Raw genomic sequence first — 21,789 nt, 5'->3', positions numbered from 1 at the left:
TCTCCTTAAAAACACGACACAGTCAATACTTGTCCACGACTTCAGGGGCTTTAGGCAACAAATCAATGTATTTATTTCTCATTATGAACCCCAACCTGCGATATTTCTATTCATCAGGAGCACATTCCCAGCGAGGGGAAGAAGTCTGCGATACGGCTGGACTCCTCGGTCGAGCTGCTGGAGGAGAAGCAGCCGAGAAGAGTGTGTGTGTGTGTGTGTGTGTGTGTGTGGCGGGGGGGGAGGCTCTCTGCCTCAACACTTTGACTGATTTCTGTGGCAGGATGTCTTGTGTGAGGCATCCATTTAGACTGGTGTGCACACACAGCATTTATAAATGTCATCCCTCTCCAACATGATCACATAAAACCTTCTCAGACGGATTATTGCAGACATATAACTCACGTTAATTGGCAAATCTCATTCTATTAAATGCGATTCTTCTCTTAAATAAGGCTCTAAAGTGTCTGAAAAGACATGCGTTATGTGCCCGATGATTATGCGGTTCATTTCACTAAGAAGATATCTTGTAATCATTACAGAAAGCGCATACCTTACTTTTGGTGCTCAGAGGATTTGGGATATATTTAATTTTTTGATTTTAAATATTTAAAGAATATTTCACTTCTGGTCGACATTTACTTGTAAAGTACCTTTTTAAGACACTCTTCAGCGGGGCGATTTAGGTTGTATGCAGGTGTATTTGTTTGTGTTTTTACGGACTACAACAGGGATCTCCTATTGTGTCAAGCAGAAAGTACATCACTATATAAAACATTTTCAGACAATAGCTCTTGTTTACCAGCTTCTCTAGAACGGTTGCGTTTGATCTCACTGTATGCTCCCATTGATCTTTTAATGCATCTGATGCTGAGGGAGCCGGGGAAATGTATACCCCAAGGGTAGGTGAAAATACTGTGCATGACTCTCCTCTCCTGTCTCCGAGAGCTCCTCCAACTCCTCTCTGCTGGCTCCGTCCACTTTCTGCACCGCTCCAAAAGCAGCTCATCCAGCGCTGCTGAAAAACAAGCTGTTCAAACACATTTGCAGCTGGCCTTGAACTTTAAATGCATTTGGGGGAAATCTGAATATAGAAGATAACCTGGAGAGAACAGAGGCGGCCCTCCGAGGCCCGCGACTACACTCCCTCTGTGTTGTGCTAATGAGCACCTTTGTACCAACTGTAGCTTTTCAAATCCATGCTAATAGGAGGCCTGTACTTTGTGTGGCTCTCTACCGGTGGTCGCCTCTCTGAACCCTGTAGCAGCATGTGGTCGCTAAACATTCTGATGCTCTCCTGTCTCAGAGCTGCCTACGTGCGGCTGCATAGCCATTGTTGGCTGCCCTGAAGTAGAAAAGTGCCTCCCCACCCCCACACCTCCCGGCCGCCAACCCTCGCCTGACCATCCTCCCAGTGTTCCTGCTGACAAATGCTTACGCTACTAGAGTGGACATAATTGTTGGATTGTGTGGTAGCAGGTGGCCTGGAGACTCCATGCGGAAACAAGAGGAGCCGCCAAGTCTCGAGTCAAACGAGGAGCCTCTTGAAGCTGCCTTCTTCCTTGAGGAGTTGGCGTAGGGCTTAACAAGGCTTGATTGCATTAACATTCGTCATGCTTAATATACTACCGGGAGAGACTGGATCTAGCAGTAACATGCTGATTTGAAGAGCAATGATGTGCTTTGTATTTTTTTTTTTTTTTTTTCATAAAGTTTACGAAGCGAGAGGAGTTCAAGCCGTTTCCTTCTCTGGCACACTAGCTTTCTTTTTGTCATATTTTGCCAGAATTAGGTGTGTGCTTATGAAGCCCCGATCAGGTGTCCTTATGTTACAACTGGGGTAAAGACAAAGTCCCAGGCTGAGCAGAGGTAGAGGACTGTGAACCAGCTGCACGTGGTCCCACAGCCTCGAGGGTTGAGGTGTTAGCGGCTCCTTGTGCCTCTTCTCTCTGGTGATCCAGATGAAATGGGTTGGTAGCTGCAGAGAAAAAGAGAAGACATATCATGCTCTGGACACGTAACACAACACTGAGCACAAACAAAAAGAAACTCACATAAATCACATTTTCTTGCTCCGTTTCAAGCCTCTCAAATAAAAATTGAATTTAGTCCTGGACTCGTGGATCGCTCCCTGCTTTAGGTATATTGAAATACAACTTTGAAGCATTCCTCTTCTAATAGGTTAAATATTAATGAGGTTTTGGTCATGTGAGCCAAATCCAATTTGGCCCCATATGACTTGTGGACATGGTTATTAAAAGGCCAATCTGTGCTGCTCCTATGGCTTAACTTCCCCCTCCAGTTATTCTGTGTAAGAAGCTGTATGTTTTTAACTCAATCTATCACATTTCACATCTCACCGACTACCTTTCTTTTTAAAGATCCCCTTTTTCTCTTGATCTCGCTCACCTTTTAAAGCTTTTTGTCTCTGCAGGAGAAAATAAATATCTGAAAAAGAACTGGGGCCAATTTTCGACAAAGAAAGAGGAACTCTAAAAGAATTGCGCTCCCTAACATGCTTTCCTGCTTTTCCTACTTCACTTTGATAAATAAATCTCTCCTGATCTCCCCCCAAAAAGTTAGTGGCGGTCACACAAGACATTTTCCAGGCAGACCCATAGCAGAGGACAAGGGAACTAGAAGTGACATTGTGGCTCTGGGCTGTCTCAAAGGATTAGGCATTACAGCATTCACTGGCATGTGCTTTTGCTCGTTCCCCTTATATCTGCTTGTGCCTCTTTCCAGATGACTTCACCCCCAAACTGATCTGGCGGGCAAGATAATTGATTAATATTTCTTGAGGGAATGATGACTAACCGTTGCTCAGGTTCAGCCCAAACACTTGGGTTAAACATAGTCAAAGGACTTGATCAAAATTCAAGGTTTTTTTTTTCATATTTGACAGATACAAGGAAACAGCAGGGAACATTTAGTTTGTGACTGTGTTAACATGCACAAGGCATACCGGATACTCAAATCTGAAGTCAAGGTCAAAATAAGGATACGAAAATGTATTATTTCTTGAGGCTTGAGGTTTGTTGATGACTTACTGTTGCTGAGGTTTATGCACGTTTTTAGGTTGTGATCAAATGAGCAAACATTTACACAAAATATTATAAATACTTCAACTTAACTTGAGAATTGCAGTTAAAGAAACTTACAATATTCCTACTAATGGATGTTATTAGTATTCATGATTCTCATATTTATCTTATTGCAAGCAGCGGTGGAGGAAGTACTCTGGAAACAGGTAAAGCCCCGCACTCAAAGTACTTTACTTCAGTAAAATTGCAAGTATTCTGAACCAAAGTTACTGAAGCATCAAAATAAAAGTACTTATTTCTGCATAAAAATGTCCCCTGGGACTGACATATGACATTAGCATCAGTGTCTGATGAGCAATTATTGTTGTAGCTGCACAACCAGTTTTAGCTTCTTTATATAAAGTTATTTGTTTTAGTCCGGTCTAATCCATTTATATTAATTTTCATTCAGCTGAACAGCGGCGTAATTTCATCACTCAGCCAGTGACGGATATTTGCAGTCCAGCCTAATATAGTATCTAAAGAATAGCACGTAAAGACTTATCCCCTTTATACATTAACGTTCTTAAAAGATCATTTAAAAACGATGAATGTGAATTATCTAATGCTTAAATAAAAGAATACCAACACCTGCACTCAACTGGTTTCATATCAAGGTCAATACAGACATTACAATGCAACAGTTTTCTGTCAATGGGAGAATTACAGTACATACATTTATTGTGGGTGATAATGGGAAGTTGAATGGAACCATCTTACCGTCTTAATAAGCTCTCATGTGATGCTCTCTAAAAACAATCATTACAGGCCTTCCTGGAGCACTCCCCTTCCCCCTGTTTATTAATCAGCTAATTACACATTGACAGTAATGGGCCTGCTGATTCCCACACTTAAATGAACAGGGCTGAATAGCTCTTTAATGATTAGCCTTTGTGTTTCTCTTTCTCCTGCTCACTCTCCTTCTCCCTCTCTCATACTCACACACACACACACACACACACACACACACACACACACACACACACACACACACACACACACACACACACACACACACACACACACACACACACACACACCAGTCCTTTCACAACTGAAAAAAAATAGGACATTCAAATCAGACCTCCCGGTGACAAGGTTTGCACGCAAGCGAGTCCAGAAGCACCTGACAGACAAAGCTGCTAAAAACAAATCTGTCTCCACATAGAGGAAACCAACAATTAGAGGAGTTACAAAGGCAGCAGGTCTGCGGTTAGAGTACTCGTGTGGGTTTCAGTCCTAAGCTCAGCCTCAAGCAACAGCAAAACCTCACCATGGAAGTTTGGTGGAGCAGTGCAGGCAGGTGCAGGTGGAGATGGGGGGTGGGAGGTGGGGGGGTTTGAAGGACAAGAGCAGGGTGTGGAGTGGAGCCGGAGAGGGCGAAATAGTGCGGTGGGCTGCATTTCTGTCAGCAGAAGTGATGGCTGAGTGGTAGCGTTATTTGTCTTGTGCTGCCATACGGCCCTCGCACCAGCCTGGGCATTAATGAGAGGGGGCCGGACCGCCGGGCAGGAACACGGCGGGCCTCCGACACAGGTGATCTGTCACGCTGCCGTCTAGCTCGGGCAAGGAGACACATGGAGGCAGAGGGGAGAGGAAAGGCGGCCCGAGCCGACCGCGGGGCCGGCCTCCGTGTGGGCACCCATACAGAGTGCTGACCAACACGTGAAGATAACGCACCATCTGACGAGGATAACCAAAGTCTCAACCGACTTCAACCCCGCTTATTTACTCCAAACTCTTCCTGAAACCGAGCACACTGAACATGTTCAGGCTTGTTTTTTGGTTCGTTTTAATCGTCCCTTTACGGAGAATAAAACAAAGGCCATTATGGGAAACGGAAGGGGAGGAGTAACCATCAGATTGACATCTGACTCGAAAATGATGCTCCCAAAATTGTGTAGTGTGTACAATGCATTTATATTGGTTCTCTATCCCTGGATAACATGTGATATTATATATAATTCACTAATAAACCACAATATATATATTAATCATCTTAGAGACTGTGGGCAAAGCCACCTCAAGTGATAAAACCCATTCATAATATCAATTGTATTTTAATATTACGAGAAAGATGGCATGCTTTGTTCAATATATAGTAAGGACTCGCTGGACTCAGTTGGATTTCTGGATTCATGGTAGTGAGAAAAGTAGAAAATGGCCAATTTAAGGCTGAGAAATGGAGTGGTCATCTAATCCAAACAGATACCTGGCTTGATAAGTTGTTGTGTTTTTTGTTTTTTCTCTACTTCACAACCAGCTTCAGCACTACCGTGGAGGTGCTAAAAGGGTAAAGAAAGAAGACAAAGCAACAGCTGGGTACCACCGCAGTAATTCCCCACAGAGCCCCAGAAGATACCTTCAGCCGCAGACCATTTTCACTCCTGATTACAGAGTTTCAAATCAGCCACTAACACATACAACAATCCACTTCCTCTGGCTAACTCAAAGACTCAGCTGTCGTGTTCACTAAGAGCAACACGGGGAGCCGCGTTGTTCTTCCTACTGAATGCAGTAAACAATCCTTCCATGCAAACAGGAAAACAACTCCGCGCAGTAAATCACTGAATCTGATTTTGTCTATTTACACATTTATGTCAGAATGGCAGCAAACCAAAATTTTTACAGAGCGACTGTGAAAGCTTGTCAAAATGAATGTGCGTCTCCTGGCGGTGGTGAGATTACTGAGGAGAGACATGGTGCAGCGGGCTGCCAAAGTAAAGATTTATACAGAGCAGTTGCAGCTGCAGAAACTGACATTGGACGACATGGGATGCATGATAAATCATGGTGGACAGGGGGCACTAGACTCAAGAAGCAGGAAAACACTCTGAACAGGGCTGAGAGGGGGATGTGCCAATCAGGGACTCTCCATCTTTGTCATTTAGGAACCAGATAATATATCTTACTATATCCATTTCAAAATATAACATTAAAATACATTCATTCAAAAATTGGAACAGTGATCATTCGATTGTTTTTTTTTAAGATGACCAGTTTTCATGTTTTGTGTAACATTTAAAAACACACATTTCCCACTCTTACACCTTTTGCAGCACCCTGTGGGTCTGTTAACTGTCGACAAACTGAGGGATGCCCCTCGTTCCGCATGTTGAATATGAGGGGTCCTTAGAGGCCAGGGGTGACTCCTTTTTTACTTTTATGGGAAGTGGTTCAGCGCTGAGGTGAAGGACAGAGTCGCCGGCCGTTCCATCACTCAATGCAATAAATGGATGCAATCTGTATCCAAGTAAAGCATTGGCTGTTTTTAAATTCCACCTCTTTTATCCAAATGAATGATGGACCCTGGTACAGTGCACTGTGCAACAATATTAATATACATCAGAGGCCTGCACCCCACACTAAATCAGGGAACCACCGGCATTTGTTATTTAAATGACAAACAGCAGCTGCAGGAGTGGAGCACAGCGAGAGGACGCAGAAGAAAAGGTGGACAAACCAATTCAGATTTCAATCCGGCAAAGACACAAGGCCCAGAGCCATCAGTCTAATGAAAAAAGGCAGCTCCACTGGTCTAAACACACACAGCGCCGGCTGCTCGGTGCCTCCTCCGATGGGTCGAACTCCACATCACACCTCTCTTCTTCTACGCTGCAGAAAGCTCCAAACATAACACATCGCCCAACTCTGTCTGCACACTCTGTTAATTTACCAAATACTTTACATTCTGTAATCATCTTGGAATTACAAAAATGTACAAACAAGACTACAAGTCAACAGCTATAGTCTGCTAACTATACTCTATGAAACTGTATTTCAGCAAGTACAGCCCATAGACTATGTTTAAAAATGGATGTAGCTTCCATGTCTGAATAGTGAAGCCAATGCAGAAATGCCATTAAGTGCAATGCCAATCAGAGCCACTAGGGGCAGGCTCCAAAAAACCAGCAGCTCCATAAACTCTCATTCAACTTCTCTTATTAAATATTAAGTCCATAAAAAAATTTCACAAGTCATTATGGTGCAATTAGCTAAATTCACTCCTTTATAGTTTTCTGGTGGTCCATCTAAAAATAATCCCATCATGAATGAGATATTAGTCTTCAAAAAGTACTCTGGTTTGATTGACATGCCTGGGGTTGCCAGTAAGATCAAGTCAGATCTACCGCTCGCTCCTCCCAAGTGCATCCAAATATGGCTCCAACAAACCAAGATGGCGACAGCCGAAATGCCGAATGTGATGCTTCAAAATGGCGGTACACAAACCAGCAGGTGACGTCACGATAAGTTGCGGCTTGGGACAGCGAAGGCAAGCGACGGCCGTGTCTGTAGTTTTGCAGGGTTTTTTTTTTTTTTTTTAATAATCAAAAATTGTGACCTGATAATGGACCTAAATTCAAGCATAATCACCAAAGTTAATCATCTAAATTCCCGTTTTATGGCAAGTTAAGTAACAGTTGTCGAGATATTTCACCAAAAAAACATGCAAACTTCTGGGGGAAAAGCGAGTGCATTATCAAAGTCATGAGGGTTCATCTGTTTCCATGGCAATCCATCCCACAAAGCAAGATTGCCCTCCCAAATCCATGCAACTAGCCTGGCTAAAAACACAAAGCTACAAAGTTTCTACACTTCAAAGAAAAGACTTCATGACATGAAATTTTGTAAACTGCCGTGGATGTAATGTGTGTGGAGGGTGTCACCTGATGTTGTGACGGACACAGTTTCTGTTTCCCTCCTCTTCCTGATGTCTCCTGTGCACAACAGTCCTGGGGCATTAGTCTGCCTGGGGACGACGTGGACGGAGAAAAGAAACGTTACTCACAATATGATGACAACACACACATAAACATGTAGAAATTTAATAATTTCACGAAAGGTCGATAAACGCAAGCGCTGCAGATTTACGGACACCGCAGCTTACATTTAGCCTCAGTATAGTTCATGTTTTGCCGTATATACATTTTTCTTCATGAATGCATATTTTCACATTCGATGAGGAGAGATGCTCAGACGCAAGTGCCTGAGTCATTGCAGAGTTCACGTAAACAAATTACACCTGCTCTATGCCTCCTGTGTGTCATATGTCAGCAGCTCTGAAATAGGAAAAGCTCCCCCCTGAGCTTAATAGCCCTGACTTCTGAGATGTAAAGTTAAGGTCAAGGTCTGTTCCATCACTAGGGGGTTGGGAGGAGCTGATGTGATCAGTGCAGTGTGTATGTTTGTGCATGGGGAGGAAGGGGACAGCCAGAGAAGAGAGAGGGGAGTTGGAGTGTGTGAGGGAGGGAGGGGAGGGGGGAGGCTACAATAAGACACAAGGACCAAAGGCTTTATGCTAAACTGTGGCATTATTCTTCAAACTAGACTGCATGCTTGCAGAAGATTTAACAAATGATAATGGCGTGCCTTTGGAAAATGCCGGAAAACCTGTACACATGAATTCACGACCAACTGCTTAGCAGCAGAGAACCGGACGGAAGAAAGCTCGGTGTTAAGCAGCACAGCTCGTCTCAAGACTGCGGGCTACATAAAGCTCACAACCCTAACAGACACATGCTACAATAAGGCCCCGTCAGGCCAGCCTTTTAACAGGCAGCGTGTTCCATGACCTCAGCACTCATAAATCACATGACGGGTGTGCAGGCGCTGGGTGTTGAGAGCTGTGCAGGGCACGCTTTGAGCGAAGTCTCTATGTTGTATAATCAATAGATATAAAAATAAATGGCCTGACCGTTATTCTCTCCCTGCTACCCCTCTCTAATAAAATCCCAGTAATGCATATTTCATTTACTTTTATACTTATTGATTACCTGTACTCCAGTTAGTAAATCACGCGCCTATCGATCCCTCAATCGTACCTCTGTCGGACAGCACATAACCAGCCATTTGTGCCCCTGATAAAGAGCTCAGGCATTGAACTCCCCACAGTAAATCTTTGCAAACTAACTTTTTAATTCCAAAATCGATCCCCGTTTAAACGTCGCATTATTTCACGAGTCACGCCTGCGGTATTAAAAGTAATACCGTGATGCATTTGGTCTTAATGTGTGGAGGTCCATCCCTCCATCTCTTCCCTCATTACACCGAGGCCGGGACACGCCGGGGGCCCCTGCCGCCACGGAGAGCTCAGAAGCGGAGCCACTCCGGGGCCGTCAGTAGCCCACTGAGGCACTCAGCACAATGCTAATCAAACATGAGAATACCATCAGCTGGCTCATTAACCAAGGCAAAACACTACCATTCATCTCCGAGCAGAAAGCAAAGGCTTTTTATAAGCATGTTGCACATGGCTCAGCGTAAAACTGAAAGAACTGCTACAAAAAAAGAAAAAAAAAAAAAAAAAGCACAACACTGTTGTTATTATTTAACATCTGTTACTTCATCAGCTTTAATAGCTTGACAGATGTTGGCCAGTTTGTGCGTAAATGTACTGAAACTGTGATGAGAAGACGAAGATTGACTTAGAGGCAATGAGCAATGAAAAAACAAGTAATAAGTAAAAGAGACGGCCAACAACAACTATATTCTATCAAAGACACAAGGACACCGAGGAAAAAGTGTCCAAGATGGATTTTTCAGGTCACATGAAACACTTTAAAATGCAATGCGGTCCCTTAGGGTGCAGGGTAAAACAGCACTGACACAGGGTCAATTGTAATTTTGGCGTCCACATCCAAAAGCAAATATATTAATTAAAAATAATAAATCAAAAGAGGAGTGAGAAGCTGCGGTTACAAAATGGCTATCTATTTTCATTAGGGTACATGGTGCTTCAGGTGTGAGCAGGATCTCAAGATTAATAGAGGTATTCAAATGAATCAGAAAGGATTAGGGTCTCCAGGGAACATAATCAATAGCTCTAAATCAATAATCAATAGGCCACTCACACCAATATACTAACTGCTGACACTGTGATCTCACAATTAAAATGAAAACTGGGAAGGGAGTGGCGTAAGACTATGATTTATCTCACAGCGCAAGTGTCATTTAGAAATAAATAAGTCAATAGATAAAAGCTGCGGCTGCCTGGCTCAGGTGGGAGGCGGTTATGCATTTTAACGTGGCCGCCGGCCCCGAGCATTACAGCCAAATCCCACAAAGCATTGCGCCTATTCACGCGCAGATACGAGGATGAACAGCATGCAACCTCACACAGCCTTTATTACTCGATATCAAGTATGTGGTCGTCACCGTCAGCTCGTGTCAAACGAGAGATGACGGCTTTTATTAAGACACCATCACTTCAGCAATACGAGAAAACACTTTTCTCTCAAGGGTGTTTGAAAACAAAGAAAAGTCGTATGTATCGAGGCTCGGCGTTAGAAGTCGATCATGCAGGTACGGTAGGACGTCCTGGAGAAATTAAGTGAAATCAAAAATGGACATTTTAAAGTTTGTCCTCATCGGCACGTCAAACAACATTTCTAACCGTTTGTATGCGAGTGTGTTTTGGAGGAAGTTAAAGGAACCAAATGGGTGCTGTGTGTGCAGAGCCGGGTCGTGAGGACAAAGCAGCCATCTCACTGGAGAGCGGATTTGAGCAGCTTGGGGAGATGGATTCAGCTCGTGCCGTCCAACGGGACACATCAGAAGCCACTCTCGTCAATCCCCCCTCTCTCCCTCATTCATTTGGGAGTATGATTTATACTTTTTGAAGTGAAGGGTCTTGAATCCCACTATAAAGGAATTAAGAGGTCTCCCCTGAGTCTGCCATTCAAATGAGAGCATGGCAAGGATATGAGGGCTTTTTAATAGAGAGAAATTAGTATTCACAATGCCTTAAACTGGAATCTGAAGGAACCTTTCAGGTGGAGAAGAAAGGGCCAGTTTAGAAAAGAAAGCCTTAAGAAGTCGGGGGCTTTTCATAGCAGTCATGTTTTTGCCCCTCATCAAGGAGTGCTGGAGCGCTCTGTGAAATAACCCAAGAGAGAGGGAGGAAAAGGAGCGTGTGTGAAACAAAATTAAGAATGCACCATAAATAGGCAGAGTGGAAACAATACTATGAGGAGTCCCACAGTCTCGAGGCAAAGAGGGCTGCTCGGCTTCTCAATAGTCCCCCATGCAGATCCAACAGTTCCAGGGATGACTGGGAGCAATGTGGTGCTTTGACAAACATCTTTTGGATATACCTTGTGCAGTCCTAGAAATGCCGGGATTTTGAATCTGCATTACAACTATGTCAACATGGAGTATTTCTCTATTTGCCAACACTGACCTTGAAAACTAGTGAACTGAAATGTTACTTCTGCATCTTGTTGTTGTCACTTCAGCTCAGAATTTAGACCCGGTTTCATTACACCGCTGTTGACGGCGCAATTTAGGCAGGACAGCCAACGGTTTGTTATAGAGAAGACTAACTACTTAAAATAAATATATATATATTTGTTCATGTATCACACATAACATATAAAACTGCTGTAAATAAAGCTGTAATAGCAACCCTTTATGATTATTTCGGCATTTAAATTCATAAGAGTTACCACTTTTCACTACATATTGTCTTCTAATGAGATTAAATGAAAGGACAAACATGCACCGATCAGCCACGACATAAAAACCACTGACAGGTGAAGCATTAAGTATCATAAAACAGCCCGGCAATAAATCTTCCCCTCATAAGGATTATAATGTTCAGTTGTTATTCAATCAGAGTGACAATGTTGTTGATGGATTTTAATGGTCATTCTGGAGACTGTCTTTTGTGATGCTATTAAACTGAGAGGTGTTCCTAAAATGTTGTCACTGCCATTCAAATGAATTGGGTTGAGAAAATATGACACCTCAGTATATTTGAAGAAAATGAGCATATCTTTATGATCTGAAACTTTGTGATCTGAAGCCATTTGGGTTCACAATGAATACATACACAACATTAATGTATCTGTACAGAGTCTGCATCAAGTACTATGAATTCACTATTTAATGCAACACAACAAAGATAACTGACACACACACACACACACACACACACACACACACACACACACACACACACACACACACACACACACACACACACACACACACAGCTTAGTCTCATTCCAATGAGGAAAGAGAAGGTTTGAAGGCATCTGAGGCTTCATCCTAACACAGATGACTCTATCTGGCTGTGATTCATTCATGTGAGTTGGCCATAGACTTGTGTGTCAATATATTGAACTGTGATTGAAAAGACTGAACCGAGTGTCCGACAGGCAGCTTTGTTTGACTAACATCAACATCAACTACCTGTTTCTGAAGATTGCGGAGGAACCTCTGAGATGGGAGCTCTCTGACACCATGTCAATAGGACACACTGGTAATGGGCACAAAGGGTTCAGCTGGAAATTGAGAGCATCAATAACATTTAGTTTTTTGCGTCAGAATCTGAAAAAAATAAAAACTAGAGGAAAAAGATGATGAAGCTTGGAAAAATCTTTTATTGTAGCATACCTGGCTTCGGTCTCGTTTTCCAACAGAAGGCAGCCAAAAGCTAAAGGGAGACATTTACAGCATGATTACTGGAAGCAGAATATGGAAACAAATAAGACTTAGTACCATATGAGTTGTATATAATTTAGTTTTTACTGTTTGCTCTGGTTCATCTTACTCTCTCTGGTAAGGATCTTGGGAGAAGTGTCTGCGTCTCTCCACAAACACTGGCATGCCGTTGCCCTGTTCAACACAAATCCAAGACACACAGTGAGAAACAAACATTGTACAACTTGTTTTCAGCAGCTGTACGATTAGTGAAGAAGGGAATTCAGGTTTTCTTTAACCTTGCTGGGAAGCCGGCGTCTATCCTTCCTGATGGAGCAGGCAGCGGAGCCGGGCAGGCGTTTGAAGCGGGAGTGATACCCTGCACCAGTACAAAACACAACACTTACGTTTTTGTGCTGCGAAATGATCGGAAATGATCAAAAGGGAAGCAGGAAAATGACATTAATGCAATCAGAGTTTATATAACTGCAGCACATTTCATGAACAAAGGACCAACTCAGTGTGGCTTGAATTAATAAGTTAGATAAAAATGGTAAAGCAAGGTGACTCAATGTTTCCTTTCAGATGACTTCAGTGTCTACTGGAAGCCAACTACAATTGTTTGTCAAACATTTTACAGAATAAAAATGCAGGCTCAAGTCTCTCAAAGAATCCTAGCATCTCTAGAAGACAGAATCGTTCCCCTCAACCTCTGCCGGAGGGTCGTGCAGGTTGCAGGAAGGTGGGCGAGGTGCGGTTATCCTCGAGCGAAAGCTGGTTGTCGGAGTCCCAGCTGGGCAGCAGGCCGGCCGCGCCCGTCCCGACTCCACAGTCGCCCTCGAAGAACCAGTCACTCTGCTCGTCATCGCCTGCAGGCAGGGACGGGGAAGATGGTGCGTCAGTTTAACATGGCGCCGCTGCAGCTCGTCGCAGAAAGAATATTCTTAGGATCATGTTGGAAATAGGAGGTAAATGTTATGTAATTAGAGACACTTGTTTAATGCTGCATGAGCTGTTTAGAGAAATCGAATGATTATATTCGGGCTTTTGGAGCTGGTTGGGAGAAGCTTTTGTATGTTTAGTGGTCCGATAAACTCCACGTTCCTCGGCCGGTATGTGCGAGTGCGTGTCAATACTGACAGAAATGTAATTTTAGGGGAAACTACTCCTTTACCAACACACCCACCAGACAACGTTCGTCTCGTCCCCAGGCAGGGAGCTCCTCTCAGACCTGTCACTCAGCGAAGCGCACACAGGAACCATGCCTCTCACAGTCAAGGTGTAGTGACAACTGTTAAATCAGAGGCCGCCCGGCCCCACCACGGCTAATGAGATTAGCAAAGGCTTCAGCGCTCATTAACACGACATGACAACGTCTTATTAGTCGCCTGGGTGCCCAGCAACCAGCCCATTGTAACCAAACCTCCCTCTCTAGCCTCAGCTTTCCCTCACAGTGGAGCAGAGTATTGTCCAAATCTGACAACTCGTCATCTTCTTCACACGACAGAGAGAGCTTCATCTGTGAGCTGCCAGCACTCCAAATCCAAGCAGCAGTTTACTTGCTTTACAACTGCAGGACATACGTGTCTTTGAATACCTTGTCTTCCTTCGTCGTTGGTGAACAGACCGGGGTCACTGCTGCACGTGCTGCTGGTTTCCCTGCAAAGACAAAACATTACATGTGAATGACTCCTGCCGACCTGCTTCTTTCATATCGATGACATTTGTGGAGGAAGAACTCCATTTTGATTTCTCATCTCAAACCTGATGGGTTCTTTAGGTCAGACAATGTTACAGCATCTGAAAGGGGAACAATGTAAATCAAAAATTTACATGCCCCGTAATGTCAATATTTAACGTGTAACGTTCAATAATAAAAATAATGAAGAAGTCCGGAGCTAGAGGTCGACATAAATGGAAATGACACACAAAGACAGAGCGTGCTGTGTTCTCCCTTGTTGCAATAGCAAACACAAAGGCATCAGGAGAGACTCTGATCGAAGCCACTGAGTGACATGAACAATCTAATTGAATATCCTCCGCTGTCAGCTCCAATCTAATCTGGCCTGCGTTGTGGAGGATGACAGCAGAGCGAAACACACTCCCCCTGCCCGCCCCTCCCTCTGGGTGTGCCACACACACACACACACACACACACACACACACACACACACACACACACACACACACACACACACACACGAAGCTTCCGCACAACAACTGGCCAACATCTGCTGTGTGGGGCTGCCGCTGCTTACTGCCTATAGACTGCTCGGCTGCCGGTCCTCTCTGCACCCCCGGGGCGAGCCCTGTTACACTCCCTCCGTACCCTCCGTGCCCCCACCCCTCGTCCAAATCACCGCGGGTTTCTCTGCCGTTCTCACACCTCGGCCACCTTGTGCTGGGACCTCCAGACAGTTCAAGGTCAGGGGAGGAGTGGGGGTGACAAAGAGCGTCTCTTTTATCCAGAAGTAAGTTGTCAGACTGTCATTGTTTACTTTAAAGAAATATAACAAGTATGGGGTGGCATGTTTTTTTGTTGTTGTTGTTTTTTATGTTATACTGCTGGAGTGTATATGTGAAAATAGTTCCCAACTAGTGATTATTTACTCCTTTTTGACTGACATCTCTTAAAAATTTCAGGGCCCAGGGTTTCTTTGTAAAAATAAATAAAAAGCCACCTTTTTTAAAAAGGAAATTATATGGTGAGCTTCTTTTTTTGGGGGGGGGGGGGGGTACTTTTATCATCAGTAGGAACAAAGAGTGCCAAGTTCAGGAAGTTTTCATGTAATTTAGTTTCACATTAAGAAAGATAGACATTAAAATTGAAATAGGGCTCACTGCCATTTATACTGCTTAAGGAAAGAGAGGAAGTTGAATTCTCTTGACTGCCTTTGCATTTGACTTGCTGTTTATCATCTCTGACCTTGCTTGTAGGAGAAGGCTGCAGGGTCAGATATGCGCTGATACGGTGCTTTGCCATATTGCAGAGGCCTGTCGGTGACGGCCGGCTCAGGAAAAACGTCCATCCAGCCTGCCTGTCTCCCCGGCCAGATGGTCCTGCATCATCTCTCCTAACATCCACGAGAAGCAGATGTGAGAGGGAGCAGGCCTCTCCGGGGAATGTGGAAGATGTCTGGCCTCATCCTGGACTGTCCCTCCACCCCCGTGCCACCCCGTCAACCTTCTCTCTCCAGACGGATTCCCCAGGCCCCCTTCTCAGCTGTACCCCACCTCTGGATACATCCGCTGGCATCTGGAGCCACACAACTCTCCCACATCAGAAGAGGACACGGCCACAAGCTCGACAATAAGCAGCACCTGCCATTTTGGATTCATGCATCACTACACAGTCTTTCAGAGGGATTAGGAACCACTGATCAGTGAGGCGTCTTCTTCCAGTTTCAAGTAAAATACATGTTTGCATCTTATTGGAGGGATTTTGTGCAAAGTTTGAAAAGAATCACAGGTATAAACAATTAATTAGAGGCATCCATTAAGTATTTATCTGTATTAAAAGGTGTAATGTGATGTCGCTTGGAGCAGCACCGGGCCGACGTGAGACCGTTTCCATTAAGTACTGCCTAATTAATGCTATGAATAATTGAGACCCCAATTTTTCTCGGGACCAAAAGGAACACCTCTTCTTTTATCAACAGTGACCTTTGTTGAGAAAAGCTGACAAACTTGGTCTTTGACTCGCTGCATGCAGCAAGCAAATCCTCACACAAAACAGCACTGCGCCCGCGAAAAAAATAACTCTGTATTGTGGATGGGATGCCACAATAATAATAAATACTGTATGACCAGGTGAAGCGAAGGCAAGGGCAACAACAAAAAGTGCATTCCAGTGTTGAGGGATAAACCGAACTCCACACACGGCTCTATTGTCTCTATACAAGCCAAAGAGGAGAAGCAAAACACAGTATCCAGATGAGCACTAATCATTAGGATATAATCCTCAGCTCCTGGGAGAGGCAGACCAGTTTGCACAGAGATTACAGGCAAGCCGCCATTTATTGAGCCTGGGCTCATTCTGCAGCGGAATAAAGAAGAGGCAGAGTCGGAGGGGGGCAAAGTGCTGATAACAATGGATCTGTGGGCTCTTCAAACAAGCCGCCCCAACCCAAATCCATGCCCTCTTCCATGGGTGTCTGATTAAAAGGTTATCCCACCCTCCCCGAGCTGCAGTAATTGGATTAGTCTCAGAGATTTATGAAAATTAACTTTGGCAAATGCTGCACTGCTTTCCCCAAAAACTCCTCATAGAGTTTTCAAAATATAAACGACACCGTGATAAAGCCGAGTGTGAGAAACGTGCTCACAATGGCTTTTGTTTTTCCTGACGGCAGGGTTGAAATCAACAGCACCAGAAGCAGCTGGAGACGGCGGATGAGCCCGGGACAGCGACTACCCACAGGTGAAGACTGCTTGCTGGGCCAGCCTGGGTGCCAGGTGGCCTCGCTGCCAGCAGGCTGGGCCAGGTCTAATCAAGGATGTGGAGCCCAACTGGAGCTACCAACATCTGCTCTGCTTGCACTTGGGTGGCTGAAGGCGAAGCTCTGCTCAGTATGCACATTAAGGGGAGTGACCTTGAGAAGGGGCACATTTTAAGAGACCAGACACTCCTTATGAAAAAGGTTAATGAAATGAATGGAGACCAAAGAAATCCAAGTGAGCCAAAAGACATTTCAACAATGGCATCTGTGTCTGACATCAAATGGGCCGTACGCTCTCAGAGTATAAATATTACTGTTGTACCACTGTCAACCCCTCATCACCGCTGCCATTTGTTCATATCCTTTTGCCTCCGCCAGGGCTTAGCCATTAGATTGTTCAGCCCTCAGTACAGTGTGGCAGTCTACTGAGCAGCAATCAAGAGTGTTGGCGTTGTGTAAGTGAGAAATGATTGACAGCGTGCCATGGCGCTCCCATTTATTTCTTCTCCGGAGCTGTTTTCTGTCAGAACGGCTATTGATTTTTCCATAAAGTAAGAAAACAAGTACCGTTTAGGGGCTGGGGAGGTCAGCACAAATTAAACCAGAAGATGTAAAGCCTTTTCTCTGGGTTACCTCAAATGTCTTCTTCTCGCATGTTTTATGTGATCACAGATAACGAGATCAGTGGGGGAAATGCATTGTGAAAGAGCATAAGACATGAGAAAAGGGCCCCGCAAAGCTTTAAAAAAAAAAAAAAGTACCACATACGTTACTGTGCAACTGACAAGCATTGCCGATCATATCTGTCTATCTACCGGCTCGTTAGATGATCACTGCAATTTGCAATATTATATCTCCCACACTACATTAAAATAATTGTTTGCCTTACCAAAAGATAGATGGTAGTTTTAAGATGTACAGATTGTAAAGACATTCAAAAATGTACTTATTTACAAAAGATCTTCAAACTAAAACTTAATAACTAACACGTGCTGAATCTGCATCTGAACCATTTGATTTTTTTGATCTTACTATAAGTGTCAGATAATTGTAGTGGAGTAAAAAGTACAATATATGCCATCCAATATGTAGTGAAGTAAAAAATATAAAGTATAATAAAATGGAAACACTCAAGTAAAGATCAAGTACTCGAGCTGCTTAGTAAATGTACTTGGCTGCATTACTGCTATTTTGCTGTTAACGATCCTGAATCGCATCACGTTTTAACGATGAGTTCAGTGAGGTGGCGAACTGAGCAGATTTCATTAAGTGTCCAATATTTCTATTTACTGCTCACAGAGTAAATTACTGAGTGCGCTATTTACTATATGGGAGTTGTGAATGAGGTGGGGGGGCCTCATTCAAAAATAAGATGACAGTTGTTCACTGTCAGATTTATGATTGGGTCCTGATTTCCTCTTGATTCCACACTCTCATGGTGTAATAATATGACGTCCCTCTCTGCTGCCAGTTACAGGTTTTGCTAAATAAAATGCACACAGGAGGGTTTCACTCTGGGACTGGGGGAGAGGCACAGCTTTAATTACCCAGCTCAAGATAGGAATTCATTTCAAAACAAATCAATAGCACACCAAGTCACTTATTTATTTGTGACAATATTTCTCAAAAGGAAATAATGAGCTGGCAGATGCCCAGAGGCATAACTATCAAAGATCCGTCCCTGATGATCATCTCAGCTATAGGAGATGAGGATGAAGAGACTCTATCATTCATTTTTAATGTCAACTCAATACTTTAAAGTGGAGTGGCATAATTGTGGCATTTTTTTGGTTTAGTTGAGGACATGCTGAATATTGACAACTGGCTCAATGAAGACAGGCAGTATAGATCATCTTAAATGTCGCCTTGCTTAATTGCTTCTGTCTGATAGTAGTTATGCCCATGACTTTTATGTTATGGGTTTAACTGCCTTAGTAACTTTCAATTTAAAGGGTAAAAAGGGCTTTTAGAGTTGTGAACTCCTTTTTCAGTATGGTTTTAATCCAGACTCTTCAAACAACGGCAGGTTAACATTTGGCTTGTTGCACAATTGTAAATTAAATGAAAATGCTTATTTTTATTTCGTTTTTTAGATAACCCTGAATGTTTTCTCTCTAACACTGTGATGAATGAAGGATTTGGTTTAACTCCAACGTTACCCCTCCGACATGTTCTCATCTGCAGCATCTCTGCGCTCCTTTGCCATCGTCCTCTTCCAGCACTCCTTTCCCATCAGTCTGGCTCCTTCAGTCTTTCTGTCCACCCCCATCCAACCACCAGACCTCTTCTTCGATCCAGCCAGATGCTGCACCTTCGACGGCCTGCGCCTCCGTTTCCCATCCACACCGGGAACTTTTAACTTCTGCCGCAGCCTGACCGTCACATCGGAGGTCATACGTTTGACCTTCCTCCGCCTCCTCAGTGGCCGCCCCGGATTATTCTCAGTGATGGAGTCGGACTCTGGCCAGGAGGGCTGCCTGGTCCTGACTGGGCCTCTCACGAGGGAGGGCCACTGGCTGCCTGCAGTCACGTCATCAGAGTCACTGCAGTTGGCCACAGAAGCAGCGAAGGCGGAGGAGGAGTTCTCCCTGTGCGCTTCAGCCTCATCCATGCTGGACTCTGACGCCTCGATCCAGCATCGCCTCTGCTCCATCGGGTAGAAGGAGGACTCACGGAAGCGCTTGCGGACTCTGCGGCGGCGGATCTGCCGGCGCTGCCGCAGCGGACTCAGGAGCATTTCTTCCCATAGCTCTCCGAGTTTGCTCTGCTCCGAGGTCTGCTCCAGCGCAGACACCAGGTCCTGCACCAGCTCATCCATCATGGTGCTGGAAACCAAGGACGCCACAGAGGAAACATTAGTGCCTCAGAGACAAAAAGATATAACTCGATGAATGACGGTGCATCTTAATAAACAGTGTGCCGGTTAGTCCAGTGGTTTGCGTGAACTACAACGGCAATCACAAACAAACAGACAGTGAATATTGAAGCCACTGGTGAAGTGCCTGAGGATGCAGGTCCTCTGATGATCACTAGATCTGAGTTCTACAAAAGTTCATTGTATGAAAAGCTTTGGGTGAGTGTTATGAGATGACTGTGTGATCTTTGTCCACCATCACAGCTTCTGTACGACCATTTACACGAGCTATGCAGGCATTCAGTATTTCTGGTTGTCTTACGACAACAAAAACAAAGTTGCTGCAAATTATTCAGCAACGGACAGCTTCATGGAAATAATAGATTTGCAGGACTTTATGCATTGAGATGATGACTCAGCTTGGTTTTTCAGGTTGTTACTGAAAAAAAAAAAACCAACAACCTAGTCTTGCATAGCCACACATATCTCCACCTCACTGATCCGGCCACAGCCATATATAATTCGGGTACAGGGGGAAAAACCGCTCTCGCATGTTTGCATTTCCTTGAACCAATCACGATCATCTTGGATGCAGCAACGGGGCCTTTACAAAACTCCCAGTCTACATGTAGTTGTTTTATCTATGTGTGGACTCTTAATAGAAAAAATAAATGACAATACTATTATGTAAACTTTGATTTTATCCACCTCTTTGAGTCCTGTTGTCTAAGGCAATTACACCCAGCAAATATGGTGTGGTAAATACAAAAATACAAAAAAAATTCTCTTCAGAAAACTGAATATCTACAGCCTAGTTTATTGGGGGTTATAACTGCTACTGGACTTCTTCTTTTTTAAAGACCCATCTAGAAAGAATCTCTTGGTGTATTATGGAGATGGCAGATGACCTTCTATCATCATTATCAGCTGTCAAGGTAGCTGTCATCAAAAGACAAAATAGGCTCCAATAAAATAGTCTACACAAATATCACAGAATCCATCTTGACCAGCTTTTTAAAAATATCACCAGGCAGATTTTTTTTTTTTTTTTCCCCCTTTAAAAACTGTGGAAGCTCATCAGCAACACTGGAACCGCCAAGCTCCTCTTATCTGATGACAGCGGAATAGAAAATGCAGCTTGTTTTGCGTGTTTGCTCTGCAGAAGATTTACAGCATCTTTATAATCAGGAAAAGAAGCGACGGGGAAGCTGTGCAACATCAGTGCAGCAAAACAACAGCAGAGGGAAGCCATGAAGCATCTGCATGCTCTGCGCGCTCTGTTACATAACAAGAGCCCACGTGAGCTCAAGCACAAGGACAGCCACACGTCTTCACTGTTCAACATCTGACAAACGCGCCGTTCAGCTGCGTTTAACACAGCACGCGTCTCGTCGTGAGCGCAGCAGCAGTCTTTATGCAGCGTAAAAACAGCCAGAGAGTCCACTGGGTTTGAGCACTCACCAGTCGCAGCTTGTCTTGTTTTGTTTGCAGCACAGCTGGGACACCAGACGCACTTCCGCCCCGCAGTCCAGCAGCCAATCAGGTGACTCCGCCTCCCTGCGACTCCCCTCCAAAAGAACAGCGCGCCACCAGCACGCGGATGAGGAGCCAAAACACCAGCCCGCCGGAAGCCAGATAACACGTCATCCACACGTCACCACTGTTACATTACTTCAGTAAACTGATACGCTATTAAAAAACAAAAAAAAAAAAATTGTAATCACGTGTATAGCTGCAATTTTCTGAGTATGTTGAGAGGGAACAGAAGACATGCCAGTTTCACTAGATGTAGGCCCGGCTTGAGTTCTACTAACATTTATTTCTGTCGTATAAAATGCATGTTATTGTACCAGTAGCCTAAGAGGTAGAATTAAGGTCAAGTTATCTGATCACCTTTTAAAAGGTCCAAACAATTTCACAATAATCAGTAATTAGGAAAAAGAAAAAGAAATCATCTTGGAGCTGTACTGAAGGCAGACTGGGTGCTAGTAAC

The 21,789-nt window shown here is 44.0% G+C and overlaps 1 protein-coding gene across 3 annotated transcripts; it reads right to left on the bottom strand.

Annotated features, from left to right (window-relative positions):
• Positions 1-1,679: 1,679 nt before the first annotated feature.
• LOC138632780 (G patch domain-containing protein 2-like) lies at positions 1,680-21,375 on the bottom strand. Of its 3 annotated transcripts, XM_069718598.1 has the most exons (10): positions 21,258-21,371; positions 19,102-19,767; positions 14,101-14,162; positions 13,214-13,372; positions 12,803-12,882; positions 12,634-12,698; positions 12,477-12,516; positions 12,273-12,364; positions 7,748-7,830; positions 1,680-1,975 (listed from the first exon to the last, which is right to left on the bottom strand). In XM_069718598.1, exons 2-10 carry the CDS (start codon positions 19,761-19,763, stop codon positions 1,827-1,829), a joined length of 1,392 nt encoding a protein of 463 aa, XP_069574699.1. In that variant the 5' UTR covers positions 19,764-19,767; positions 21,258-21,371; the 3' UTR covers positions 1,680-1,826. The 3 variants fall into 3 exon arrangements, with proteins under 3 accessions (XP_069574699.1, XP_069574700.1, XP_069574701.1); XM_069718599.1 differs by lacking the exon at positions 7,748-7,830 and having other exon boundaries at positions 1,826-1,975; positions 21,258-21,375; XM_069718600.1 differs by lacking the exon at positions 1,680-1,975 and having other exon boundaries at positions 7,753-7,826; positions 12,270-12,364; positions 21,258-21,375.
• Between the last annotated feature and the right edge of the window lie 414 nt (positions 21,376-21,789).

The sequence above is a fragment of the Brachyistius frenatus genome, unplaced genomic scaffold (genome assembly GCF_029030835.1).
Source record: "Brachyistius frenatus isolate BFR_SWC_R1_liver_20210118 unplaced genomic scaffold, ASM2903083v1 Contig_193, whole genome shotgun sequence".
NCBI lineage: Eukaryota > Metazoa > Chordata > Actinopteri > Embiotocidae > Brachyistius > Brachyistius frenatus.
Note: the sequence above shows the minus strand (reverse complement) of the source record. Positions and strands in the feature narration are given on the sequence as shown.